A 25,879-nucleotide genomic window follows, 5' to 3' on the forward strand; every position below is an offset into this window, starting at 1 on the left:
ATGTTAGAGCTATTACTTTGCAATAGAAATCCGTACAGTGAATTCTCAGTCAGTTCAGATAATCTCCTGATACATGTAAATCCCTACTCTTTCATGAGCTCACACAAGCCCTCTAATAAAAGTTGTAGGGACATTCAAATTAAATTTGAAGAGGTGGACTAAAGTAATACCTGTAGGTTTAATCCCCAGTATAAGATGGCTGTAGACATAATGGATCAGATCCAGCAAAGGGCCATGAAGAAGATTAATGTATTGGAGCATCTGTCATATGAAGAGAGGCTGAGAGAGCTGAGAGTGTTTAGCCTGGAGAAAGGAAGGTTCAGGGCGATCTTATCAATTTGTACAAATACCTAGTGGGGTGAATAAAGACGACAAAGTCACTGACAGGACAAGAGGCAATGGGCACAAAATGAAGTACAATAAATTCCATTTAAAGATCAGAAAAGTCTTTTTTAATGTGAGGGTGGTCAGCACTGGAACAGGTTGCCCAGGAGTCTCCAACCTTGGACATACTCAAGACCCAGCTGAATGTGGTTCTGGGCAACCTGCTTTAGTTGACCCTGCTCTGAGCAGAGGTGGATGAACTAGATTATCTCCAGAGGTCCCTTCTGACCTCACGATTATTTGATTTATTCCAGATAAGTTAATTCTGCATTTAACTAATTTAATTCTGTTATGATTTACTTGCATTTTATATTTTGCTCTCCTATGGACGATCTCCAGTTGATTGAATTCTTTTCTGGAGTAGGAAGCCCAGAACTATACTGTTTTTATCTATGACATCCCTGTTTATATCCCAGCATTAGATCTGCCATTTCATTTTCTTTTTTTTTTTTCTTGAGAGCATGGTATTATTGACTCACATTCAGTTGTTATTCCAGTCCTTTTCTATAGAACTGTTTAGTCAGGTACTCTCTGCCTTCTATTTTAAAAAATCTCTTTTTGGGGGTCAAAATTATTAAAATGGAGAAACAAGCATGATAGAAATTGTAAAGGACAGCTTGCAAAAATTCTTTGAATTAGTCAGTGTCAGATACAATAAGGATAGTCCTAAGTGTTGAGTTATGTATTGCTTTTATTGAAATGCATCATATTTATTTCTCTAGTATGTCAAAGGAATTTTGAATTCCAGTCCTGTTGTCTAAAGCACTTGCAACTGTTTTGTGTGTGGTATTTCTATGTTATCATTCAGGTCATGAATATGCAACGATATCATAAGAAAAATTTACCTAATGAAAGCTTCTCAAGGGCTGATGAGTTTTTTTGCTAGTCATGGCCCATTCCTGACTACTTTTCTCCCAGAGGTCATGTCAGCAGCATACAGCAGAAGTTGTAGGACGAATACTCAGTTTATCTTTACTGAGGGATATTCACCAGGTATGTCCCACTGTTTTCTGAATATCTGTGTATATATTATTTATATCTCACAGGTGAATCTTCTCCATTTTCCTCCTAGTTAACATGGGAATGAATATGTTTTATATCTGCCTTCCAGTAGTGTGAACTATATAAACAAGTCTCTGCAATACCACTTCAATCATTATTTGCTTACATACTAAGATTTTAATTTCTTCCTGTTTATTTCCTCTATGTCTGGTAAAGTTTAGAGACATCTATGTGTTCAGAAGATTGACCACTGTTTTCTTTGTTCTCCTTCCAGCAATTGTGTTATTTATCTCAGAGCCTTCACTCAGTTTTTGGGCATTTGTCCATGTCACTGCCCATACACATAAGGAGCTACGATGCCACCTCCCTGCTGATCCTTGTTTAAAACTGCTCTCCTGAATAATTCTTCCTTGTACAAGGTGGACCTACCTTTGTTCAGTTGTCCTCTGTGCCAGCACTCCACCTTGTGGAAAAGGGAAGCAGAGCTTCATCTTTGCTTAGTTAGAAAGATTGAAAAGACCTGAACCTCCAGATTCTTCTCCCTTACTTTTGGGTCCTTTCAGTTACTTTTGAGCAGCTCTGGGTAATATTTGCCAGTGCCATTAGTGCCCATATGAATGATCTGCATGGAATAAAAACCAGAAGACTGAAGGAACCTCAGCACCTTTACTAGAAGTAGTGAAGCAGTGACAGAGCTTAAAAAAGTGTGTTTATTTAATTAGATTACCTTTATGGTTATGCTAAGAAGATTATACTGCTCTAATTAAGGGTTACTAGGTTTTTCTATAATAAACTTGAATTTTCAGCTATTTATAGCTCAGGGAAAATGTTTCCATACAGAAATTTGGCATTCGGTGTCTGACGCTGAATGGTATGGTTTTCCTTTTTCTAATTTTTTTTAAAAAGACTCTTTGGCTGCATTCGGTTTTGAGGGAGGCAATTTTTTGTGGTTTTATATGCTTTTTGTTCTCCCTTGGCAAGGCTTGATACATGGAAGAAACAAATTTTCCAGGCTCTTAGTCTTTTATGTCAACTATTTCCTTTTTGATATTTCAAACATTGTACTTCGGTAGTCATTACTTTTTAGCAGAGCCACTATATAAATCAATAAGCAGTCACCTCTAAGTATCTATGATAACCATTTTTTATACTTCAGTACATAAAAATACTTCGTATAATACAATTTAGTAAATTTTTTTTTCTGAAACAAAATGATTTACCTGATATGTTTAGTGTTTAATTTAAGTACTTGTTTATTTCTGTAAGGTTCACTTTTTTTGGATTCTCTTAAAATATAAAAACTATTTTTCATTTTTATCTTTATTTCTATTTATATTTTGTATTTATTATCTGTAGACCATTTAATGCCATACTTGAAGGTGTCGAAATTCTCTAAGTTTGCCTTATTGTTGGTTCTGAAAATCCTTCCTTTTACCCAAGGGGATGGTGTACATTTGGAATCCTCCAGTTAGAGTTCAGGGAACTCGATCCCTCAGTTCAGGAAGCCCGAGTTCTGGTTAAGGTCTAATGCCATTCAGATAGTAAACAGAGAAGTGTTTAAACTCTGCGTAAGTTCTTAAAGACTTCAGTCTTTTCGGTGGATTTGAAGCTTGCCTAGTGAATGCAGATGGCATTGAGCCTGGCACAGAATGTGACTGATGGCTCAGGTGACTTCTTCAGCTGTGTTTCAACTGATGTCCAAATATTCCGCAAGTGTGACATGGTGATCAGAAGACTTCCCAAGAAAGCAGGGAGTCTCTTTTTTCTTCTTGACAACATTGTCAAATACGTATCTCCACCGTCTTGGAAGAATGTCCTGACAGCTAGTTACTGAGTATTCATTCACAGGACAGGTGAGATGAAAGTGAAGAGGTACTCCTTTACTCCTCTGATTCAACTTGGGCCACAGAATGGAAAAATGCTAGAGTCATCTTAGCAGAAGATGGTACATGTACTCTTATAGTCTCTAATTTGTTTCTGAGTTTTATCCAGTGATTATGCACTGTAAAATGCATAAATAGTACACCGGGGCCTGAACCTAAGTATTCTGCCTTTCTTTGACTTGCTTGTTATCTGAGCTTCAGCAATGCAGCACGAGAGAAATTATTAGCTATATTGGGGAGAAGGATGATCAGAACAGAATTTGTGAGATAAGTAAGAAACTGGCTGAGGAGGAAATAAGAGATAATGTTGAAAGCAGATTTATTAGACCAAAGAGACATTGCTGGTGGAGTTCCTCAGGTTTTCTTTTAAAATGTGTTTCTTCTGTAGCACTAACCAAAATTTTTTGGCATAATATATGTTTGTGTTAAAATAAGGTAATCGTGTTAGTCCAAATGTTTTCGCCAGAAGCTATCAAGGTGGTAAGATCTGCTGGTGACAGAAAAACAGGAGACATTATCAGTACCACACTGTATGCCACACAGGAGGAACTGAGTGACCTTGAAGACAGGAGCAATCAATGTACTATAGATGAAACTAGATGAAATTCAATGCAAAGTGAGACTCTTCTGGACTCAGAGACAAGATGTTTACTTTAAACTGTTAGTTCATCAGCTCAAAGAGTGTAAGGATTTGCCTGTAGTACTGCCTTGAGTTTCCACTATGTGGCCCTTGTGAGAGTCATCCCGTACATGGTTCTCAGTGTCGTGTTCAAGAATAGTGAATTCAAGTTGGGACTGACTAGTGGACAGGAAGGCTATAGAGAAAAACAGGGGGTGAGAGACCTGGACTATGGCTCAAAGAGACTGTATACCTGTACTATCACAGATGGAGAATAAAAATCAATACTTGAATGTCTTTCTGCAATGTCCCTTCCAAACTTCTGTTTCCTACGAAATCCAAGGACTGCAGACATCCCCTGAACGACTCTGTGAATGGCTACTGCACGTGCTGTAGCTGTGTGAACTGTTCAGTAAAGACAGGTACAGCTCTTTGATTTCAGCAAAAGTTTTACCACAGTAGGAACTGAACAGGATTTACAGGATTTGGCCTAGAAATTGAACATTTTTGCCACCGAAGTTTTATGGACGTTTTTCATGCTCTACATTAAGCTTTGGTTCATGTAATCTATTTTAGCTCTTTTTTTTTTTTTCCAGTCACAACTTTACTCATAGCGCAGCTGCAGCATTTGTCTTGTAATGAGAAGGATCTGATAATCATGAAATAACCCAGATTTATGCCCGTAGTGCTGAAGCGGTGCCATATTTGTGAAAATAACTTAAAAAAAGAGAAACAATATGCAGCAGATGTGGAGGTTTTACCTTCACATTTAAGTAGGTTTATACTGTCAGCGAGTGTGGGCTTAGCACAGCCTGACAGAGTTTTAACTTACCAGATGTTTCACGTGATCAAATAGATACTATACAGCTGTTTCCCATTCATTTTACTGGGCTCAGATAAATGCACAGTAAATGCTCTGAAATATGTTTATCGTATTTTGGCTAGTGTTGCGGCTGTTGCTGCAGAGAACTTACTTTTATTCATGGGCACTGAGAATGCAGGGAGAAACCAAAGGTGCTAAAGGAATGCTCATTTTCCATTACCGTGAGGAGAAATTAGTGGCCGTTTGGTTGAATGATACTAGCTAGGGAGGGATGAAAAATGGGTTTTTCATCTGTTTGTGGATGATGTGAGATTAGTGGCTGTATTTACACACTGCAGAAGTGTCTTCTGGTCTCTGGGCGAGCTGTGACTCCCGCGGGTGGGAGCTGTCCCCCTGGGCTGGCAGTGTCATCCTTCCCATGGAGTTTAACTCTCAGGGGAGGTGGTGGGTGCAGCAGGAGCAGCCGTCCCGCAGGCAGCTCGCACTAATCCCAGCACAGGCTTTCAACACTGGAATGGAGACACTGGGCCGGATTTTGTATTCAGTGCAATACAGAAAACAGGGCGTCTCCAGAGCTCCTGGTGGGGCTGCCTGCATCCCTCCTGTCTGCTCATACAGGTGCTGGCAGTGTGCCCCAAGCTGGCCATTTGATTTGTCTTTTAAAGACACACAGCTTTTTGGGGGTCAGTCTGAGCAGCTACTCTGAACTGTTCCAGGACTTAAAGGCCCAGGTTATGTTAACTGCCACAACTGTCAACTTGATTCAATAATGGAGCAGCTAAATAATAAAAAAGGAAGTTTCATTTCCCTTCACCTGCTTTTCTGCTCGTTTCTCCTTCCTCCCCCTCCAACTCCCCATGCTCTCCTTAGTCCTTTGACCTTACTGCTGCCTTCCTTCCCTTCTTTCACGGTCAGCCTCCTGCCTTTCCAGATCTTCCCTTACACCTGGAAAATTCTTCTTCTTGTCTACCAGGGGCCTTCCTTGTTCTCCTTTAAATCCTTCTTTAAAACCTTCATCTTCAGGCAGAGGAATCACTTTCATCTTTCATTAATAATCTCTTCAGAATTTCTTGACTGCTCTGTTCTTTTCAGATTTATAGCCTGGTCTTGCAAACATTTACAGAGAAGTAACTGTTCAGTTAAATTGAGAACATTCAGTTAGAAGTTTGGAGGACTGGATCGTTCATTGGGAAGCTTTTTGAAATGGGAATATTTCTCACTCTGTAAAACACAATGTTCATTTATGGTTTTATGTACATTTTTATAATAAACATTTGTGGCCTCAGAGGAGCAGTGGAACATGCGTGCAGATAACTTCTGCTTTTAACTTTTATTCCCTAACTCAAGGTGTGGAACATGTTTTCAAAATTTTTAAAGGCCGTGAGCAAAGTTACTGTTGACAATATGACTTTATACCCAGAATCATATGAGAGGACAAGTACAAGGTGTACCTTTGATCTTAGTGACCTTCATTGTTTTGTGTTTCAGTACTGATTTTTATTTCAGGAATCTCAAGCATCTGGACTGCCTGAGTACATAAAGATTGTAGAAGTTGGGCCAAGAGATGGATTACAAAATGAAAAGGTAATTTTTCCCTTTTTTAGGGGTGTGTTTTGACATGGATATCAGCATTATTTTCATTCTGTAAAATACATATATCCTGCTAATTGTGTTTCTTCCATTTTGTACTATAAATATATTTATTGATTTTTGTGTCAATAACTGTCTTGTATATTAGAATAAAGGTATATTACTGTTCAGCCAGATGTTAAATCATATAATTTCTTGCTGTACCTGGTTAACTAGCCATTTTTCTCTCTGGTATTTGTCTTGTCAATCAATCACATGCTGTCATGATGTAACTGGTAAATGCCGTGGAACACTGACTGTCTTCATAATATGTGTTCGTGCTACATGTGCTGCTATAGTAGGAATAGAACAATAGGTTTTGTCACACTTCCTGCTGAACAGGCATGGAAAGAAAAAGAAATTACTCTTCCGATAATATTTGCCTGAAGAGTTGGTAGGGAAGCATGGAAGAAGATTGTAAGAGACTGAGTAAAATAGGGTACATGTATCAAAACAGTAATTTCTTTCCACAAACAGGAGGGTAAGCTTACATACATCGTTGTTACTCATATCAAAGGTGTTCATAGTATAAACAGAATAGGAGAATTAGTCTGCCTCAGCTGTGGAGCTTTTTTTTCTTTTTTCTCCGGTTGGACTATTCTGTGTTGCTATTTCCTTTGTCACTTCTTTGCTAGGTTGGTGTTTGATTACTAACAATTAGTGAAGCTAGATATATAACAAATTACATGGAAGTGCTTCCTCATTCTTTTGTGGTGGACAAAAAATGGAGTAGGATCATGTATACTGCCTAGTGCTTTCCTTATGCAGTAGCTTTCTACTGTCATAAAACAGTATAGTTATGGTATAATGTATGAGTATAATTCATTATTTTAAAAAAAAAGTATTGATTATGTGCTAAGAACATTTCACTTACAAAAGTTTCTTACCGCATGAAGTACTTTATTATAGCTTATTTCCATGTCCGTAGGTGATAGTCCCAACTGATATCAAAATTGAGTTAATCAACCGGCTTTCCAGAACAGGCCTGCCTGCAATAGAAGTGACCAGTTTCGTTTCATCCAAATGGGTGCCTCAGGTATGTAAAATCATCACCATTCAGAACTATTTCAATTTAAATGCCATTCCATGCAGTGGAGTTTTCCAGTAGTATAGCCTGTATAACTATACGAGAAAATGGAACAGAAATAATATGTTCTTTATTTGTAAAATCGGATGCTGTCGTCAGACACCATTTACGCGATTTTCAAGTTTCATGCCTTTATTCAGGTCAGCTGAAGCTGGGCTAATTATTAAAAAGTAGTCAGAATTGAAGAAAAGCCAGCAAGCTGTGCAGAAAGCTGGTTAAATCCCTAACTCTGTAGAGTTAGGGAGCAGGTTGGTCCAGATGTGAAGGGGAACTGGAAGCCACGGACGATAACAAGGGGAGCAGAGGTTGTAGCCTTGTTGACCAAAGGGCAGTCCAACAGTCCATGAGAGTAGAGCAAGTCTGGTGAGGGTAACCAGGGCAGCCAAGAGTACACAAACTCAGGTGAGTCCGCAGTGATGCAGCAGGTCCAGAGTCAAGCTGGGAAGCTGAGTCTGGGAGACATGGTTGGGATCCAGTCAGTAAGGTACATGGCCAAGCACGGGCTTGGCTGCTGCTGTGCAGCTGCACTGTTTCTCAGGCAGGGAGGAAGCATGAGAGTGTGTCAGCTTAAAAGTTTCTTCTGAGTGAAAAGGGAGGGTAGGCCATGTTAAGACTTCTTAACAGAGCTGTTTGGGGGAGCCTCTGCTGATCTGCTTTTCATCTTTTATTGATGAGCTCCAAGGCTGATGGAGGCTTCTCAAGTTGCTGTCTTCTTATCAATGAGCTGGCCTTGAGAGCAGGCAGCTAAACTCTAAGAATGGGAGCACTCCAGGCCCTGATCAACAGAAATGCTAGGAGTGCCATTTGCCATGGTTACTACATGGGGTGTGAGAAATCTTAAATATTGTCATCACTCTCCAAACATAAATAATTTAGCAGGTGATTCCCTATTTCCCCCTTGCAGCACGAGGGTAGGAATTTGTATGAGTGTGTATGTGCAAGGGACAGCAGTAAATAGGGAGTGAGAGAACTGAGTCACAGGATGCTGAGTGGGGATGAGACATGTGGGGACGATGTATCAACCCTCTGGGTAAAGGGCAGCTGCGATATAGGATGTTGAGTGTAGACATAGTGGTAAAGATGTGAGAATATGAAGCTGTCGGGATGCAGAGTACTGAGTTTGAGTATCCAGATAAGAGCAGTGAGGCTGATCTCTGGGGAACAGTCATGGTGGAGGGGACTTGCTGTGGAAGCAATGTCAGTTCAGAGACCTAGAATCAGAGAAGGAAAACCTAGGTGCACAGGACTTGCGCAAACTGGGGAAACTTCTCTGTAGAGCTCCCTAGCACCAAACCAAGGGAGTAGACTCCCCAGGCCTAGGGGTTGTGTAGGCTGTCATGAAAACTTGACTCTTTGCTGAAGCCAAACAGCACTTGATACATTTCCCTGCAGTCCTCCTTTTCCAAACACTAGCATTATAAACATAAACACACATACAAACACGCATACACTTACATGATAAGGATTCTAGTTAAGGAGAGATGTTACAAATTCTATCCTGATTTTGAATTTGCTCACAAAGGGGCAGTGACTTTCTGCAGTTAATAATATAGAGAAAATTCTTTACAATCAATGTTAACGTTGTACTGTGGAATGGAGACAAAGAAAGTACTTGTGCATTTTATTTTGCTCTTTATTTATGTAAATATTCAGTTGTAACTAAAGAATTGGGATGGTGACACATTATTAATATAATTTAATGTTATTCCTACCTGTTTTCTACTCTTCTGAGAACTAATAGTCAACGATGTAAAAAAGAAAGGTAGTGTACTTTTTTTTCTTTTCCCCTAAGCGAAATGTCATTTTCCACATTTGGAACTGCGGAAGATCTAAATTTGGGACTTTTTGTGTATGTAGTAGTAGTTAGGCACATTAGTTATTTTGCAGATCTAGCACTCTATCAACAGCCATGTGGAGTTTTGATGAATCGTAATAATTTGCTCATTATTTTTCCAAAATTAATTTTTACACTTGGTACAATTCAGCAGAAATCCCAGCCTTTCTGAAGTCAGCAGCAAAACTACATTGGCACTAGGAGTGCCAGGTTTTCATTTGAGATTTAACACTGCAAATTCAGGCTTAGTCCTGAAGTGTACTATGTAGCTCCTGTTTGTGCAAAATTAAGCATTCCCTGCAAGTAAGGAAATAAGTCAATACTTGTCTATATTATTCAAACTCATTTTCAAGAAATTACCCACTTATTTGCACAGAAGCATTTGAGTACTTATATGTTTAGTAAGGACCACATAAGTTATTTACAAAGTAAGACATGAAAGTAATTGATTTGGGAAAATACTTCAATTTTTAACATTGTTTGTTGCACATCGTTTATCAAAACGTATATAAAGTCTGTCCTTTTTAAACTGAGAATGCATCCTGGGTCTGGACTGTGTTCCAGGCTTTCCTCTGAGAAAAACATGGTATGATCATACTTTTTCTTATTCATGAGTTAGCAGAGCAAACTGTCTGTACAGCACTCTCTAAGGGACTCCTTTGATTTATTTCAGTGTTCCTGGAATCACCAGGGTAGGGCCTAAAGGAAGAATAATAGGAAAGGGGAAGAGAACAGTGACAATGCAGAATTTCTTTGGTGTCAATGCAGGGGCAATAAGTTTTCAGATTGTGTCTGTTAAAAGTGGCTAGGCTAAGTTTTTCCAAGTGCCATCAAACTTTGGCAGTTACAGCAACAGAGAATAATGTAGGTTTTTAAACATTAGAAGGAGAAGTCTAAAGCAAAGGTGGATTTCTTCCTTTCTTTATTTAATTATTTCCTTTTCCTGTGAGCCATTAGGAGTACCAAATTTAGCACAGGTTTGTCAGTTTTGGAAAAAATGAACAATCCCTTCTTATCTTAAATTAATGTCTGAATACTTTATTTTAATGGCTTAATTTGTGTTTAAATTTTTTTTATTTAAGAGATAAGATTGTGTTGCTTTGATAGGGAGTGCAGTCTTGACTTTGTCTTTTCTCCTTTCTTTTTTCTTTTCATAGGTCATGGGAATAGAATTCATGGTTATGTTTAGATCACTCATTCACTTACTTCTTTTTTTAGTATTTTAAAGTTTTTATGGTTTCCCATCCACTGTTTCTTTTGGCAGAGACTTTTTTACTGAAAAAAGCTAAAAGAAAAAGTTCCACAGTAGCGAGGTGCCATATAAAACAGGATCCCACACCTATAACCTAAATGGCCAAAAATTATAAATACCTACCATTAGAAAGCTTATTTTTAAAGAAATTTGGAAGAGAAATATTTTATTACAATTTAAAATCTTATAACATGCAGTATGTGTTAAAATGGGATTTTACTTACAGGAAAAATAGTAATGGGACAAATGTAATACATATAATATTATTTGGACCTAGCAGCTTTATACAGGTTGAAAAAGTGTCATTTTGGTTTTCTAGTATATTTTAAGTCAGGCTATAATTTTGAAGTGTGGAATTAGTTCCAGCATTTGCCATTTAATTAATCATTTGGTTTCAAACATTATACCTTACCCTGAGAAATGTAGATACTATTTATGTTAAAATAAGGAATGAAAAATTGTTCTTAAAAAATGAAGGCATTACCAAATGTTTTTTTGTGAGGTTATCAGACATACCATATATCCACTTCCTTATAGATACATGATGGGCTTACATTGGAGGAGCCATACATGCATTTTTCTGATATTTTTAATCCATTCATTTTCATAGTACGAAACCAGTGACAGGAAGATTCCAGGTTGCCAGTAGTATTGTCACTTAATAATCTGGTATAATTTAATATCACATGTTTAGAGTTCTGGTACTGCAAAACTTTCAATAAAGTATCCATTGAAAGTAAGGAGTAACGAAAGCTTTGTAGTTCATATATCTTTTCATACGGTACTCCTCAAATGACTTTTCATCTGTGTGGAACGAATCAGAAATCCAATTGAATATTGTTTGCTTGGAAGATTTGCTGTTATGAGAGCTGTTTTAAAAAGCATTTAAAATACACTATTCATTTTTTAAAACTCAAAATCTGTAACACCTGAAATATGAGGGATATGTTTTACTAACTGTATTGTTTTCAGGCATGCACACCGTTAAAAATGAACTCATTTTTCCTCCACTTCTTTCAAGAAAATGTGCTTGTATAAATAATCTACAGTTTATTGCATGAATAAGTCTTTGATTCATCTTCTTGATTAGTACATGGAGTATATTTAATTTTGAGTGAGAAAAGTGTAAGAATATCTTAAAAAGGCAGAGTTCCTTTTGTGAGAGGACACTAAGGAAAACAAACGCTTGAATAAAATAATGGTCTTTGACCTTTGCTATAATAAAGAAGTATTTTCTTCTTTTGAAAGAAAATTCTAAGTATATTAAAATGTTATGCTATGCAGAGAACTTGGTTTTGCTACATTTTTAAGGCTAGACTTGTGATTAGTCTTTTCAAATACGCTGATTACAGTGTTGAGTAATTCAGGTTCACTTATAGTTAAGATTGTGAAGTCACATTTATCAGAGTGCTGAAGTTTTCAAGATTTGAATGGTTTTAAAATGTCAGTTATTCTGTTAATTCCACCTATTGACTCCATTGAGGTAAGTTTAAAGTTGCAGTAACAGTTGATGATCAGCTTGATCGCAAGTCTATCAATTTATGATACAAGTTATGTTTTTACAGATACATACAAAAAGAAACACCGTAGAAATCTTAGCCCTAATTCTATATCCATATAGAACTGGAAAACTTGCAATTCAAATACTTGAAAGTTAAGAAATCCAAAAAAAGAGTGCTTGTACAACATCAATTTAACCCCGTTGTTGTTACATTTTTTGTATGCCTACCTTTTGTGTACCTAATGAAGGCAAAACCACAGTCTAAGCCAATTTCTGCTTAGCTATATAAAATCAGAAGATAACTGCTGATCAAGACAAATTATTTATGTATTTTAGATGGCAGATCACAAAGAAGTAATGAGGGGCATTGAGCGGCATCCTGGAGTCCAATATCCTGTTCTCACACCTAATCTTCAAGGTTTTCATTCTGCTGTAAGTGCCTTCGTAGGAGATGTCCACAATTACCTCTTTCATGTTTTGGACACTCTCAGTTCAGTACCATAAACTAGCTATTTAATGTCATATAACCTGTCCTGTTAGAACTAAGCTGTAGTTTTTTGAATTAAAAACTCTCAATTTTGGTTGTGAAAAATGGGCAAATTCACAGAGTGATGGTAAGCTCTATATATGTATATTTTAATGGAAGTATTGATCAAACAGTCTTTTGCAAGTTCCTATAAATGATGCTTAAAGAGAAAGACAGTTCTTTCTCCTTCTTTGACTTTTTGGCCCTAGAAAAGTTTCTAAAGAATGTCTTCTTACTGGAAAGTAGTGAAGAAGTATGAGGAAAGGGTCACTTAAATGAAAGTGCTTTATAGGAATGTATTGGATTTCTTAAATTCTGCATTCCATTTTGGTAGGGTTTGAAAGTTTAAATTGTTTCAGTTCATACAAAGTAGATATTCAAAATTATAGACTTGAAGTGTTTAGAATTGCGAAAATGGAGCAGTTCAGTCTTCTTAAAACATACACATTGATAGTCAAATCTTTACACGTTTTTTGTTTTCTGAAAATTTTTCATGCTTCTATGCTTTTGTTTTGATATAGGACAAGCTGTATTTGGAAAGCATACTGCTTGATGGACATTTGTGGTGTAGTCTGTCATTCAGTTTCTATTTTTTTTTCCTTCCCTCTGTTTGAAAGGATATTTGTTTCTGTAAGTGTTGCTGAAGCTTAGACATTATCCTGCAGAAGCAGAGAGAAAAGGGAAAAGCTCCATTCTTTTTCCTAGAACAAGAGTATTATTCTCACTGAAGAGCGAGAATTAATTAATTAGCTATTCTCCTAAGCTTAAATGTTTTCTTCTCCTACCATTTAGCTTTCAGCATTCTAGTTTGCCACATGTTAGGTGATTTACTGAGTACTGAGGTACTGAGTACAAGCTCAGGCTAATTGCCCCTCCAGTGAAGTCACCACATTTACGCATTTTCTAGACTGGTATTTGCTCTGAGACTTTTTCTCAGGAGACTCTCACGTACACATTTTCCATATTATCCGTATCAACTATGACACCAAGACCAATGGAGCCCTTGATCCTAGAGTTGGCTCTAACAAGGAAATCCCGGTTGGTTATTGTTGCTGCTTTAGGCACGTGCGGGCACAGAGCTTTCCTAAGCATGAGAATGACTTCCTTGCATTCATGAGGAACAGGCTTTGTACAGAGGACGGATATTTCAGAGTTGTTATATGATCTTTTCCTTTTCTGAAAAATTAATATAAGTATCAATCATTGTTATTTTCATAGTTGGTTCATATGATTTCCTACATCTTAATACCTTTTTCATTTATCACTTTAAAAATATGTTTACCTAATTGCTAAGAAGGGGAAGGAAATACGCCATAGTGAGCGAACTCAAAATTTGATTCAATCTGTTTTTATGCAATAAATTTAATAAAATTGGAATGTAACATATTTTAGATGTGGATGATACAATGTACTTTAAAATTCTAGAATGTCGTACAGAATTAAATGCTTAATCTAATCTTTACTATAGTGTTATGTTTCTGTTTTATTGAAATGTATTTTTCAGATTGCAGCAGGGGCTACAGAAGTCTCAGTATTTGGTGCAGCATCTGAATCTTTTAGCAAAATGAATATTAATTGTTCAATTGAAGAAAGCATAGAAAAATTTGAAGAAGTTGCTAAATCTGCAAGGAATATGAATATTCCAGTGCGTGGGTAAATATAAAAATTCTTAAGTAATACAGAGTTATTGGAGTTACTGTTAGAGGGTGCTTTTTACCAATACTACCAATTTTTTACATTTTAGGTGAACTGAAATAATAGTCTTTATTTTGATTTTTTTTAAAAGGTTGAATATATTTAGTAATGTTGATGTATGTTTAGTAACTGCTAATGGTAACTAGTGTTCTTTGGAAATTGAAAAAAAAATTAGCTGTGTGTATAAACATACCCATTTTATTATAAAAAATTTATTTTTATTGTCACAGATGACAGAATAAAATTTATTTTGTGCTGCTGAGAACTCATAACACTGTTGCCTGCACCTTAAAAAATACCCTGCATACTTTTATTTTATTATAGTATTGATAATATATCACTTCATACACTATAGAATCAAGGTATAAAAGTGATAAAACAAATTTACTCCTAAGAAAAAAAATATTCTGAAAACTCCAGGCATTGAAGTGTTTGGAGTCTCTAGTGCATGAAACACTAGAATTGTCCAATATTTATCTTCCTCTAGAGTACCTTCTTTTAAACTTGAAATAAACCTGAATGGTACTCACCCTTGAACAGTCTTTCTTTTTCATTTCCATTTTCTTTTGCATTATGCAGAACTACTTACCTAAGATTATTTGTGAAGGTCCTTGTGAATGCAAAAAAGGCTTACACAGGTTCAAGGACAAACTCAACAGTGAGATTCATTGAGGATTACTAGTCATACAAACTACATCATGCTCAGAAAATACCTGGACTTGAAAATAGGTAGAGGTAGATACCTCAGAGACTAATTGCTTGAAAACCTGTCTGGTAATAAATGCTGGGATCTCTCTTTCCTCCAGAAATATTGAGGAGGTAATGCTACTCACTTTTTGCACAGTAGTGTGGTAGTTTGAGCATTTGCCTTGAGAAAGGGAGATCTGATTTCTAGTTATACCTCAGGCTCAGAGAGGATCACAGAATAACAGAATGGTTTATGTTGAGAGGGACCTCTGGAGGTCATCTTGTCCAACCCAAGGATTTTAACACACACACACACACACACACACACCCCCCAACCAAGGATAGCTAGACTGGTTATAAGTTGCAGATGGAAAATCACTGAATAGAGAAGTAAGAACTTTCACTGTATTAAGAAACAATAACTTGTACCAGAGTTTAAATACACTCTGCCAGGTGGAGTCAGGGTTTGCCTTCCTGAGCAACTTGTCTTATAAGAGGTCTGTTAGTTTAAAAGGTCTCTACCACCACTGTTTGCCGCATTTTTCTGGAACTAATGTCTGAGCTGAGAACATAAATAGCAATCTGAGTTTTCCACAAGGATTAACCTCAGGGACGCTTGAATTTTAGATTCCAGGTAAGTGTGGGTGAGGGAATAGGCAGTCATTTTAGAAAACACAGCGTGTGTATGGCAACAAACCTTAGGCACTGGTAAACAGTTTTACACTAAACTTCTGTTCTCTGGTTTTCTCAGATGTCTAGGCATGTCACACAATATTTTCTGTTTCATATTCCTGTATTTCACTAACAAAATTCAACCGAATGGCACAACAGAGGCAACCAACCATCAAGGGAATCCTCAAAGCTTATGCATTGTATATATTTTTGGATAGCTATGGATGTCAACAAATGGACTTTGCAACTGGTCCAGAAGATGTAAACTGGAGGTGATGAAGAAGCCCCTGTGGTGTACTCTAGATAGATGCTGGAGCTTAAAATGTTAACTTATCTTATGTACACTAGTTTTCACATGCACAAGAAAGTGGCAACCTGCTGCTTTTTTTTCCACAGATTGTATGTCTAAGGCATTTGTAATACGCCAGTAGCAGTTATTCTGGCACTGATACAGCGATGTGATGAAAATGACTGTTGCCATGATAGGATTCTACAACATTCCCATCCATTTATTGTCTACTATATATCTGATGAACTGTGTGTGGCAGGTTTTTTTCTGCACACAGCACAAAAAAATGAGAAAGCAGCAGGATGGGAAAGCATGTACGGAGAGGAAGAAGTAAGAGGCAGAAAATGGTCAAACAGAAGCAGAGCACCAAAGGAAAAAAAAAAGAATATTATAATAATTAAGAATAAAAAGAAGGAAAACAAAGCAAGGAGATACAAAGAGGGGTATCAAGAACCAGGTAATTAGGCAAACAGAAAAAACAGCAGTACAGAGGTGAAGAGAAATGAGATAATTGAACTCAGAGAAAATACAATCAGGTTATGTTTTACAATGCTTACTCTGTGCATGCAGTACAAAGATCTGTAATTTCTCTTCAGTATGCAAACCTAGGCAAACTTCACACAGTAGATGAGTCTGTCGTGCCAGGTGCGGTATGTTACATAACGCTTCAACAGTGGACTGCTTAATATCAGATATGCTACAAAGTGAACAGATTCAAAGTCGTGAATGAAAATGATGTAAAGTTCACTCCAGCTATAGCTTTCTTCTTACGCTTACGGGTCTAAGGAAAGTGAATCATTCAGAAGTAGGAAGCCATTGACAGAATCATTCGATTTGTGGGATTATAACTGTGTAAAGAATCCAATTAGAGAGGCTAAGTATATTGAAGAGAAACTACATTTATGTTTATGTTACAGCTATCTTCATCACAGGATATTAGCTTGGGAACTAATTTATCCAGTGAAAATTAGAGGTTGAGGCATCAGGAGTTAAGATGCTGGACTAATGTTACACTTAAACAAATAGAAAATTTTAGGAGATGTAATAATTCTGACTATCTAAAACATGCATTGAACATGGATTTCAGGATATGAATATACTGAAAAGAAAGTTTTGAGTATGCTAATAAATTAGGAGATAAAAGAGAACTGGTTAACACAATCCATTTGGACTCCGAGTGCACTTTTAAAAAATCCCTCCCAGGGAGATTTTGAGGAGGCAAAATAGTAATTAATGAGAAATAAAATGTTGCTATGGATCACAGTCTAGACAAACATGTTTTCAAGAGAATAATTACCAAGTATTGTGATACATTGAGTCTTGTTCCTGCATGTTCATATTCATTCAGATGCACTCCGCATGGGTTGCAGAGTTACAGGAATCCGTAGGAAGCATTGAGGCAGAATGATTGCTCAGAAATAATTAAAAAGAGGGATTGTTTAGTGTACATCTACCTCAGTACTTTCTTTTAAGCTCCGGTGTACTGTCTTTTGTTGAGTAGAATTCTGAAGACCAGAAAAATAATAGCAGGAGCATGAACATAGAAATGCAGAATTCAGAAGGACTTTCTTTTAATGGTAGATCTCTTAGAAGTTGAACAAAGCTCTAGAAGGCGGACTTAAAACTTTTAATTAGTTAAAAAAGGGAAAAATACCCATAAAGAAGAAGCATCAGTTTTGAATGCCAAATCCAGGAAGTAAAGAAATCTTTTTACAACATTTCACCTGCTTGTGAGGGGGGTGATTATGGAAGCAAACCATCATTTCCAACTTAATTCTAGAAGACTAAACCGTAATTTTCTCTGGTACTAAGACCCAACAAAAGCCTGCACCACTACAGGGAATTCATTAGGCCTTGAGTGGAAGTAATTCATTAGTTCCCAAATATTGCAGTACATTTAGAAGACTTGTGGAATTTTACATTGTATTTAACGATATAAAACACAGGGCTTCTCTTCCTCAGTGAAAAAAGGTATGGAAAAGACAATCAGAATGTAAAACTTACACAGAGATTTCATAGAAATATTCAGTGCAATCAAGGTGACTTTTTCCTGGAGATAAAACACTCAAAAAAGAATTAGTTATCAAAGCCTGTGATTTATGATCTTGATTTATGATCCCATATTTATCTGCTACTAAAGAAGCTGCTTTTAGTGATAGATAAAATAAATGGCATTTTTGCACGCCAATTCCATACAAAATTCTCTAAATGCTGAGACAGTCAAGGCTTTGTGGCAAGTTGTTTTTTATGCCGTGTTCTTTACGTTTTGTATCCTGATCTGTACGTATCACATAGACAAGTCAAGCCAGGGCAGAAACTGACAGTTTCAGAAACTGAAATTTGGGAGTTTCTACTGACTGACCTCAAACCCAGCATTTTGGAAACAAAAGGATGGGATGTTACATAATTCATCAGTTGACCTTCAGTATTTAGAATTGGTGCTCACAGTTTCACTGGTTGTTATTTAATTTCAAGGAGAAGATTAGTTTCAGGTTCTATTTTGTTGTGTGGTTTCTATTTACTGAAAATAATTATGTATTGTTTACAACTATTGTTGCAACATGAGGCAAATCTGAGCATGACCACACAACAAGTCTGAGCTTGTCATCCTAAATCTGGTTGTAGTTGCTAGAGGGAAATAGGCAGCCTTCAGGTTATGATTTATTGTATGTGCTTTTTAAAGTACCTGCCTTAGGGTAAGATGAATCACTCTCCAGATGATCCATCCTTTTGGCTGCAAAGGAGCTTGGGTCCTATCCTATGTTAGTCATCCTATAGATGGCCTATGTAAGGCATAGGCTGTAGATGGTAATCTTTGATATCAGCAGTTAGAACAGATGAATCCCATCCTACCTGTGCATAGGCTAAGGATTAGCACCTTATAATTTATGTAAATTACAATAGATATAAGAAATGTATTAATAGGCTTTGTGCTGCAAGGTAACACAAAATGAAGCTGTGGACTATATGGACAAAGATTTGTACTCTGTGCACTGAGAAACAACGTTTTTTTTGTTTTTAATCACCCTTTTAGAGACTGGCTACTTTTAAAGAACCATGGCCAAAACCTGCAGCTTTGCTCAAGCAAGCTCCCAGGACTACACGTTTTGGCTTCTAATACAAATTTTGTAGGCTAAATATTTTGCTTGAATTACTTAGGTAATAAAAATATTAATATGCATAAATTGTATTTATATTAATTTCAATATAGAGGTTATTTCCTTTCTAAAGCACTATTATTGTTTAAAGTGTTATTTATTTGCAGGAAATGGATAATTTAGTGCCTTGCCCTAAATCCTTATTTGTGCAGATGAAAAATACTTCCAAAAATAATTTTAAGGGATTCAAATTTTATTTCCTATTTTTACTGGCAATTTAGAATTTATGTAGTGAGCATAAATCATTGGCAATCCCTGAATCTTACGAAAAATGCACTCAAACAGTTGAAACTAAACTTTAAGCTTTTGCATGTCTTACTGTTACTGCAGCTGCACTAACATTGACTCGATCATCATCCAGAAAATTTATGTTGTCAGCTGTCACATTTAAAATCTATAGCACAGTACACAGTTTTCTGAATGTTTACTGAATTAGTTCAAATATTTATGAAGAATTGAAATCTTGCGTATGGTCTTAGAAGTTAGACTATTTATTAGCGTCATAAAGGGGTATTTATTTTTATTTTTTTGTACATGCATAAAAACTTTACAGTAACATCTGGGACACATTCTGTGAAGACACTGAGCCAAATCAGTTATAAACTGTGTGGTCAGCTAATTACTACTATGCATATTTTGCATGTGAAATGACACAAAATACTGCTGGTTTTAGAATTGCATCTTTTAATGCATAATTCAGGTACTATTAAAAATATCACATCTTTTTCAGCGATTAAAAATGAAGCCTAACGGCCAGCATTGATGAAAAACTGTGGCAAATGGTAACTGCAGGTAGTCACTTGGATTGTGTTTTAATTTAATTGTATTTTTAATATACATATGAAGAAGTGTTAAGTAAATCCTGATTAAGCTAGATTCTTACATGTTTTAATGTATTTCAAAATTTAAAAAGACACAAAAATAAATTAAAATTAGTAGAATAGAACAGTAAGGAAGTAAGGATTTGTGTTTCCCCCTTTTCCACAAATGGTACTTCACGACAGTGAAATAAAGTCAAGACTATCTGCTTCTGAAACATTCAGTTCTGTATAGGACTGTCTTAGTCCTAATAAAAATTAACTGGGAATGTAAGAGCTGAAAGGTTGTAATATTTTTTCTCTACTAAAAAACACTTCTCCATGACCAGCAATTAAAAGCTGTAGTATGTCCCAGTCCTGAAAAATTTTCATGTGAATAGCCCTTTTGAGGCCATTTGGACTACTTGCATGTGCAAATGTGAATGTGTATGCAAATGTTTAGAGGTTCAGTGTTAGAAAAACAGATGCAAATGTTTTCTGTAAAATAACTCTAGAACCATTTCCTTACAAAGCTGCTGCTTCATAAATTAAAGCATATGTAATCACACATTAATTCTAAACTGGTGTGTGTAATTCCTTTTTTATAGTCCTATGTCTTTTAAGAATGAGCAGTATGGTGAAGTTCACCATACATAAAAGCATATTGAAATGTATCGATATTTGGTTTATGTCTGTGTTTTTAGAACATTCAAATACTGGTTGATATACTTGAAATATAGCAATATTTTTTGCTATGACAAATAGATACCAAACAGACGATTGTATGCAATATTATTATTATTATTACATTTTCTATTATGTTATAATAAAGGAAATAATCACTGTTTTACTTTGATGCTAATACACAAGGTAAGACACAAAATACTGGAAACTTAAAGAGAAAGAATTTATTTTAGTTATCTTTATCTTGTGCTAGTGATATTTGGATTTATTTTGAAAAAAAAACTAACAAGAGGAAGAACACATCAGTTTTATTTTAATATACTTTATAACGAGTAATTCCAGAAACTAATGATGAAGTCTGGTTTGTTTATAGAGGAACATCCTGATTATCTGAAACTGCTGATTATCAAGACAATCTGATCTTTATATTCAGTTCAATAATGCTCTTTTTATCTTTTATTACAATTCATCTTAAACACCTTAATTCAAGATGTTTGGATGGCCTTACAATACTGTATTTTATATACCTAATTAGAAGTACCATGAGATAAACTCCCAACAATTCAGTTTTCCACAAATCAATACAGTTTAAAGCTGCGTATGTTTTACGAATACAGACAGAAACTTTGAACTCATATATTCTGGTATTCTGGAATACTTAGGGCTGGAGTACACGTGTTTTTTCACATTGCTTTAAACCTAATAGGGTGATTTATACCATTATCACCTCTTTAGATAGTAAAATCAATTTAACACCTTCATGTCACTGTAAGTGAACCTATGTTTGAGATTATGGGGACCACAAAATGTAGATGAACATTTAATAGACTTGGAAGCAACACATTTTAGTATGCAAATGGTAAACAAATCTATGGGGTTACACAGTATTAAGCCAGCTGGTCACAGTCCCCTGGAGAAGTTTGAGAAGCCAGAGATTGCTGGGATGTGGGGACTTGGTGCATTTCTCTGAACTGGGGACAGGTTAAGACAAGGTTGTAGGAGCCATAGTACTAACTCTGTCATCCTGGATGACTGCACCATGTAAGAGGAGAGATTTTCCTTAGGAAAAACTTTATACCAACTTTTACCCATTTTTTTGTGCCTGCGGATAGAAAATATTAGTAGTAGGCCAGAAAAGCTGCTTTTTTTTTTTTTTTTTTTTAAAAAAAGAGGGATACCTGTGGGAAGTAAAAATGACCCCTGTTTGTTCTTAAAGGTAGCATAAAATCAGACTTGAAATGTTAGCATGAAATTATAAGGTAACAATACAATGTGTTTGCTAGTATGTTACTGTTTGCTCCATGGATAATTCGATATAGTTATTAAAAGTTAAGTGTAGAAGTGGCCCTTCATTATAGTAACAGTTTTGTTCTGTTTATAGAGAAGAAGTTATTTTCTAGAACATAGTTCACAATTTAACAGTGTTTTCTGGGCATTCTAAAAAGAATAACAAATATTATTACTATAGGATTCACTTTGAATAGCATACATATTACTCGCAACTGGGCACTAAATACATGGAGATGTTGATTCTTTATTTTTTTTAAATTAAACGTAGAAAAAAAATCCTGGCCTTATTTGCACATCTTGGGCTTGGCTTGGAGATTCTGTTTCTGGAAGAATCTCCTTTCCCTCTTATCTGCTTTGTATTTCCCCTCTCCTTATAGTAAAGATAGTCTCATTTTAACAAATGGCTTCCTTTGCAAAGAGACAGAATATATCAACCTTAATATTATGAATTCACCAAATGATAGGCATATACATTTTATCACAAACATCCAATAAAAATAAATACATCTGCAGTGAACATGGTAAATTATATGCGAACTTACACTATAATAATAAACAGGAAGCAGCAGCATCTGAGTCTGCAACTGGCTTCTCAGGAGGCTCTGAGCTTCCAGCTGTGGTAGCAGCTGTGGATCTGGCTCTGGAACTCTTGCTGAAACAAGCTGACAAAGGGCTGTTTACAACATGGAGTTCAGTTTCTGCTTGGATTCATTTTCCTTTTAACACGTTTTGGTTAGGAAAAGTTTGCTCATTTACCCTGTTCGTGGTTTTATATCCTGCACTTCACAGTCATTGAGCTGGTGTGGTGATTATCACCATTCCTAGTGACCTTGATCGTGGGGACCTTATACTGTCTATACCATTTGTGGAACATTGCAATTTGGTTTTGGCTTACTGGAAGAAATTGAAAACTCTCTTCCTCTTCCTTCTCCCTCCCCATCCCCAGAGGCTGTTGAGCATTTTTGTCCAAAATATTACACAGTAAATTTGTTGGGGTTTATTTTTTAATTATTTTTATATGCATAGAAAACAATTTAGGAGAAGACCAAATGATACTCACCTGCAGTGAAATCTGTAGAACAGACAAGAGACTGAGTAAACTCTGTCAGGTGAAACAAGTAGGCAACTTCTTTTTATCACTTTTTATTAAAGGGAGGAATTCTGATTTCACAGAACCTGAGTGAGCAAAACGGCGTACACCCACGTGTTCCTAAAGCGTCTGTATAGATACGTTCACTTATTGCAGGTCCTGCTTTCCACCTCTGGTTGCATGGGCTCTTTTCTTGATGGCATGCTAGAGATGTAGTTAAGCTACTAAAATGTCTGGCCTTGATTCAGCAAAGATTTAAGCACATACTTAGAATTAAACACTTCCATTGCAGAGCCTGCTTTGTGAACTCCCAGAAACTTGCTTCTGCTCTCATACCGTGGAGTGTCTCTGGTGAATATCCTGAGACCAAGACAGTGCTTTTCATTACAAAGTCTTTTTTTCTTTCAGTCCTGCCATCTTTTTAGAAAACAGCTGTATTCTCCAACTTAATTGAATCCCCAAATTAAATCCCAGTTGCCTCTGCAACTCATTGCTCAAACTCTTCCCTCTTTTTCCCTCTGCTGCTTTTCTTCACGTAGGATCTTGCTTTTTCTCCTAAGGAAAAACAGATACAGCATGCTCTTCCTTCTGTCACTCCCTTCTCCCTCCACTGTCAGAGCAGCAGGAGTTTCTTGTCTACTTCCCTTCTGTACCCCTTCCACTTGCCCCAGTGACCCTATGTTCTGTTCTTCCTCTTATTTCTCCCCTCCCTTATTCTCTTTCTTAACCTCTCATTGTCCTCTGGCTCTTTTCCACTGCAATATAAGTAAGCGTTTGCCTCTTAAAAATTGCACCTTTGACCCTACTTGGTTCTTCATATCATATCTCATCGTCTATCTCTTCTTCATTCCTTAGCTCATTGAAGGCGCTGTTTATAATTACTGTCTGGAGACCCTCTTCTGTGATTCCCTCCTAGAACTCCTACACTTTGGCTTCTGTTCCTTGCTTGCAACTGCAACAGCTCTCACCAAACTCCCTGATGACAAGATCTCAGAAACAGTAGTCTATCCTCATTCTTCTTGACTTGTCAGTAGTGTTTGCTGCAGTTGACCAGACTCTTCTTTAAACTTGTGCCTTTTGTTGCTTTCTGTGGCTCTGTCTCTGTCTTGTTAATTTTCTTCTTTCTAAGCAGTTCTTCAGCATGTTCTTCAAAGTTGCCTCCCATTTTGGAGGGGTGTGGGTGGAGGTCTTGGGGTTCTGCTTTGGCTGGATTCTCTTGTGCTCTTAATGCCTTATGGGTTATTTCATAGACAAAAAAAAAAAAAGTAACAGCCAAACGTATCTGTAGATAACAGATTCCCTATTGAAACCTATTTCCTCTCACTTAAGCTTATTAATTTGGAACGAAACAAATGCAATAACAAAGCATCCCACCCTGCGCTGCCTTAAGTCTAGATGTCTTGGCAAATGCTCAGACCAGACACACGATTATCTTCCCTCTTTCACATAGACATGCATATTTTCTCCTTTCATATGCTAGACTCTCTCTACCCCTGCTAGCTGTACTCAGCCCTTGCCTGCATCTGTTCCAGCTTGCATTACTTTTTCTACAGATGACTCAAATTGTGTCTCTTACTTCCAACAAGAATACAGCGAGACGTTGTCAAACGGAATTCATGTTTTATGTCCTCTATTAAAAATGTTTATCCCAATATATGTGTGGAGTGCATTTTACTCTTTTACAGCCTCATTTTAAGCATTTCACTTTCTTTGTCATTGCCATCAACTGAGTCCCATTTCTGTTGCTCCTGTCCTTTCTGCATGGAATCCCAGGGCTTTTTTTGGTATTGACAGTACCAAGAAATTTATTGTTATCACCACATCTCTACTTTTTATGCCAATTCATTAAATGAAAATATTAGATAAAATTCTGCCAAGCTCATCCTTTATGAACTCTACTGAAAGACAGTTCTTTCATTCTCCACGTGACTGTTCTCTCTCTGGTAGGAAGTTCTTTACCTGTCAAATTCTTCCAGTAATCCCTATTTTCTCCAGTTTAATATTGAATATCAGATGCCTGGATAGATTATATCTGTCATATTTTCCTTGTTTAAAATGTCAGTCTAGTCGTAATGGTGTAAGCATGCAGAGAGTTCATAATCTCAAACAGATTTGTACATTGTAGTAGGCAGATTCCTCAGGTCGCCACGTACTTTCATACCCCAGCAGGCCCAGCTGAATTATGTGAGCTCAGGCAAGTTTCTGCTCACTGGTGTGAACCACAGGGAGTATTCCCTTCTTCTCTAGATACCTTTTGGCCTGCTTTTACTTTTGTTTGCCCTACACCATTCCAGATGTTATTCATGCCACATTATCACTACCAAATGCACGTCATCTTGATCTAACATATGTAGCCATTAGGAACATGTTAAGATATATGTAATTAAAGGGAATGTGCACATATGTACCATATGTTTTGCATTTACTTTGTATTTAGTACTGTTCTTGCTCACTTCATAATAAGTGCTGTGGTTGGTGTTGCAAAGTAATTTCAGTAAAAGTGTGTATTCACTAGCTGTAGGCACTGTAGTATTATGTAAAAAGCAATCCTTTGGGTCTGAAATTTTTCATGCTTGGTTTCATTTGAAAAACTGTGTATGCGTTAAAAAAATGAAGGAAATTATCCTGAATTGTTTTTGAGTTATGTGTCACTGAAAAGCAGGGCAGTGTTTAACTGTTAACAGTAGCTATTTTTTTTATCCTTAATGTAGATAAGAAAATTCAGAATTTTGAAACTTGAACAGTGGTGTCTAAACTGGGGGTGATATTTAATGAAGTCTATGGCCAAGTTTCAAAAACCTGGTTTTCATAATGACATACAGATAATTGAAATCATGCCTAGTAGGCATCTGGACTAAAATTACGAGCAGGATGTAATGGACCCAACCACTTTTGTGGAAACAAAATTCATTTCCATTTCTTTGTCAGGGCTAATCAAGTTCTTTTTAGGTTCAAGGTTTGCTTCGTTCTTACTGCT

At 36.5% G+C, this 25,879-nt stretch overlaps 1 protein-coding gene across 3 annotated transcripts in view; it reads left to right on the forward strand.

The window, feature by feature from the left end:
- Positions 1–25,879, forward strand: part of HMGCLL1 (3-hydroxy-3-methylglutaryl-CoA lyase like 1) — an 84,887-nt gene that overhangs the window by 19,564 nt on the left and 39,444 nt on the right. The window contains exons 2-5 of one of the 3 annotated variants that reach the window (XM_059834589.1): positions 6,218–6,295; positions 7,269–7,376; positions 12,351–12,446; positions 14,045–14,193. In XM_059834589.1, the coding sequence (XP_059690572.1) occupies positions 6,218–6,295; positions 7,269–7,376; positions 12,351–12,446; positions 14,045–14,193 (431 nt within the window). The remainder of the gene's footprint in view (positions 1–6,217; positions 6,296–7,268; positions 7,377–12,350; positions 12,447–14,044; positions 14,194–25,879) is intronic. The other 2 variants (XM_059834594.1, XM_059834595.1) reach the window with 2 other exon arrangements.

This window comes from Gavia stellata, chromosome 2 (genome assembly GCF_030936135.1).
Source record: "Gavia stellata isolate bGavSte3 chromosome 2, bGavSte3.hap2, whole genome shotgun sequence".
NCBI lineage: Eukaryota > Metazoa > Chordata > Aves > Gaviiformes > Gaviidae > Gavia > Gavia stellata.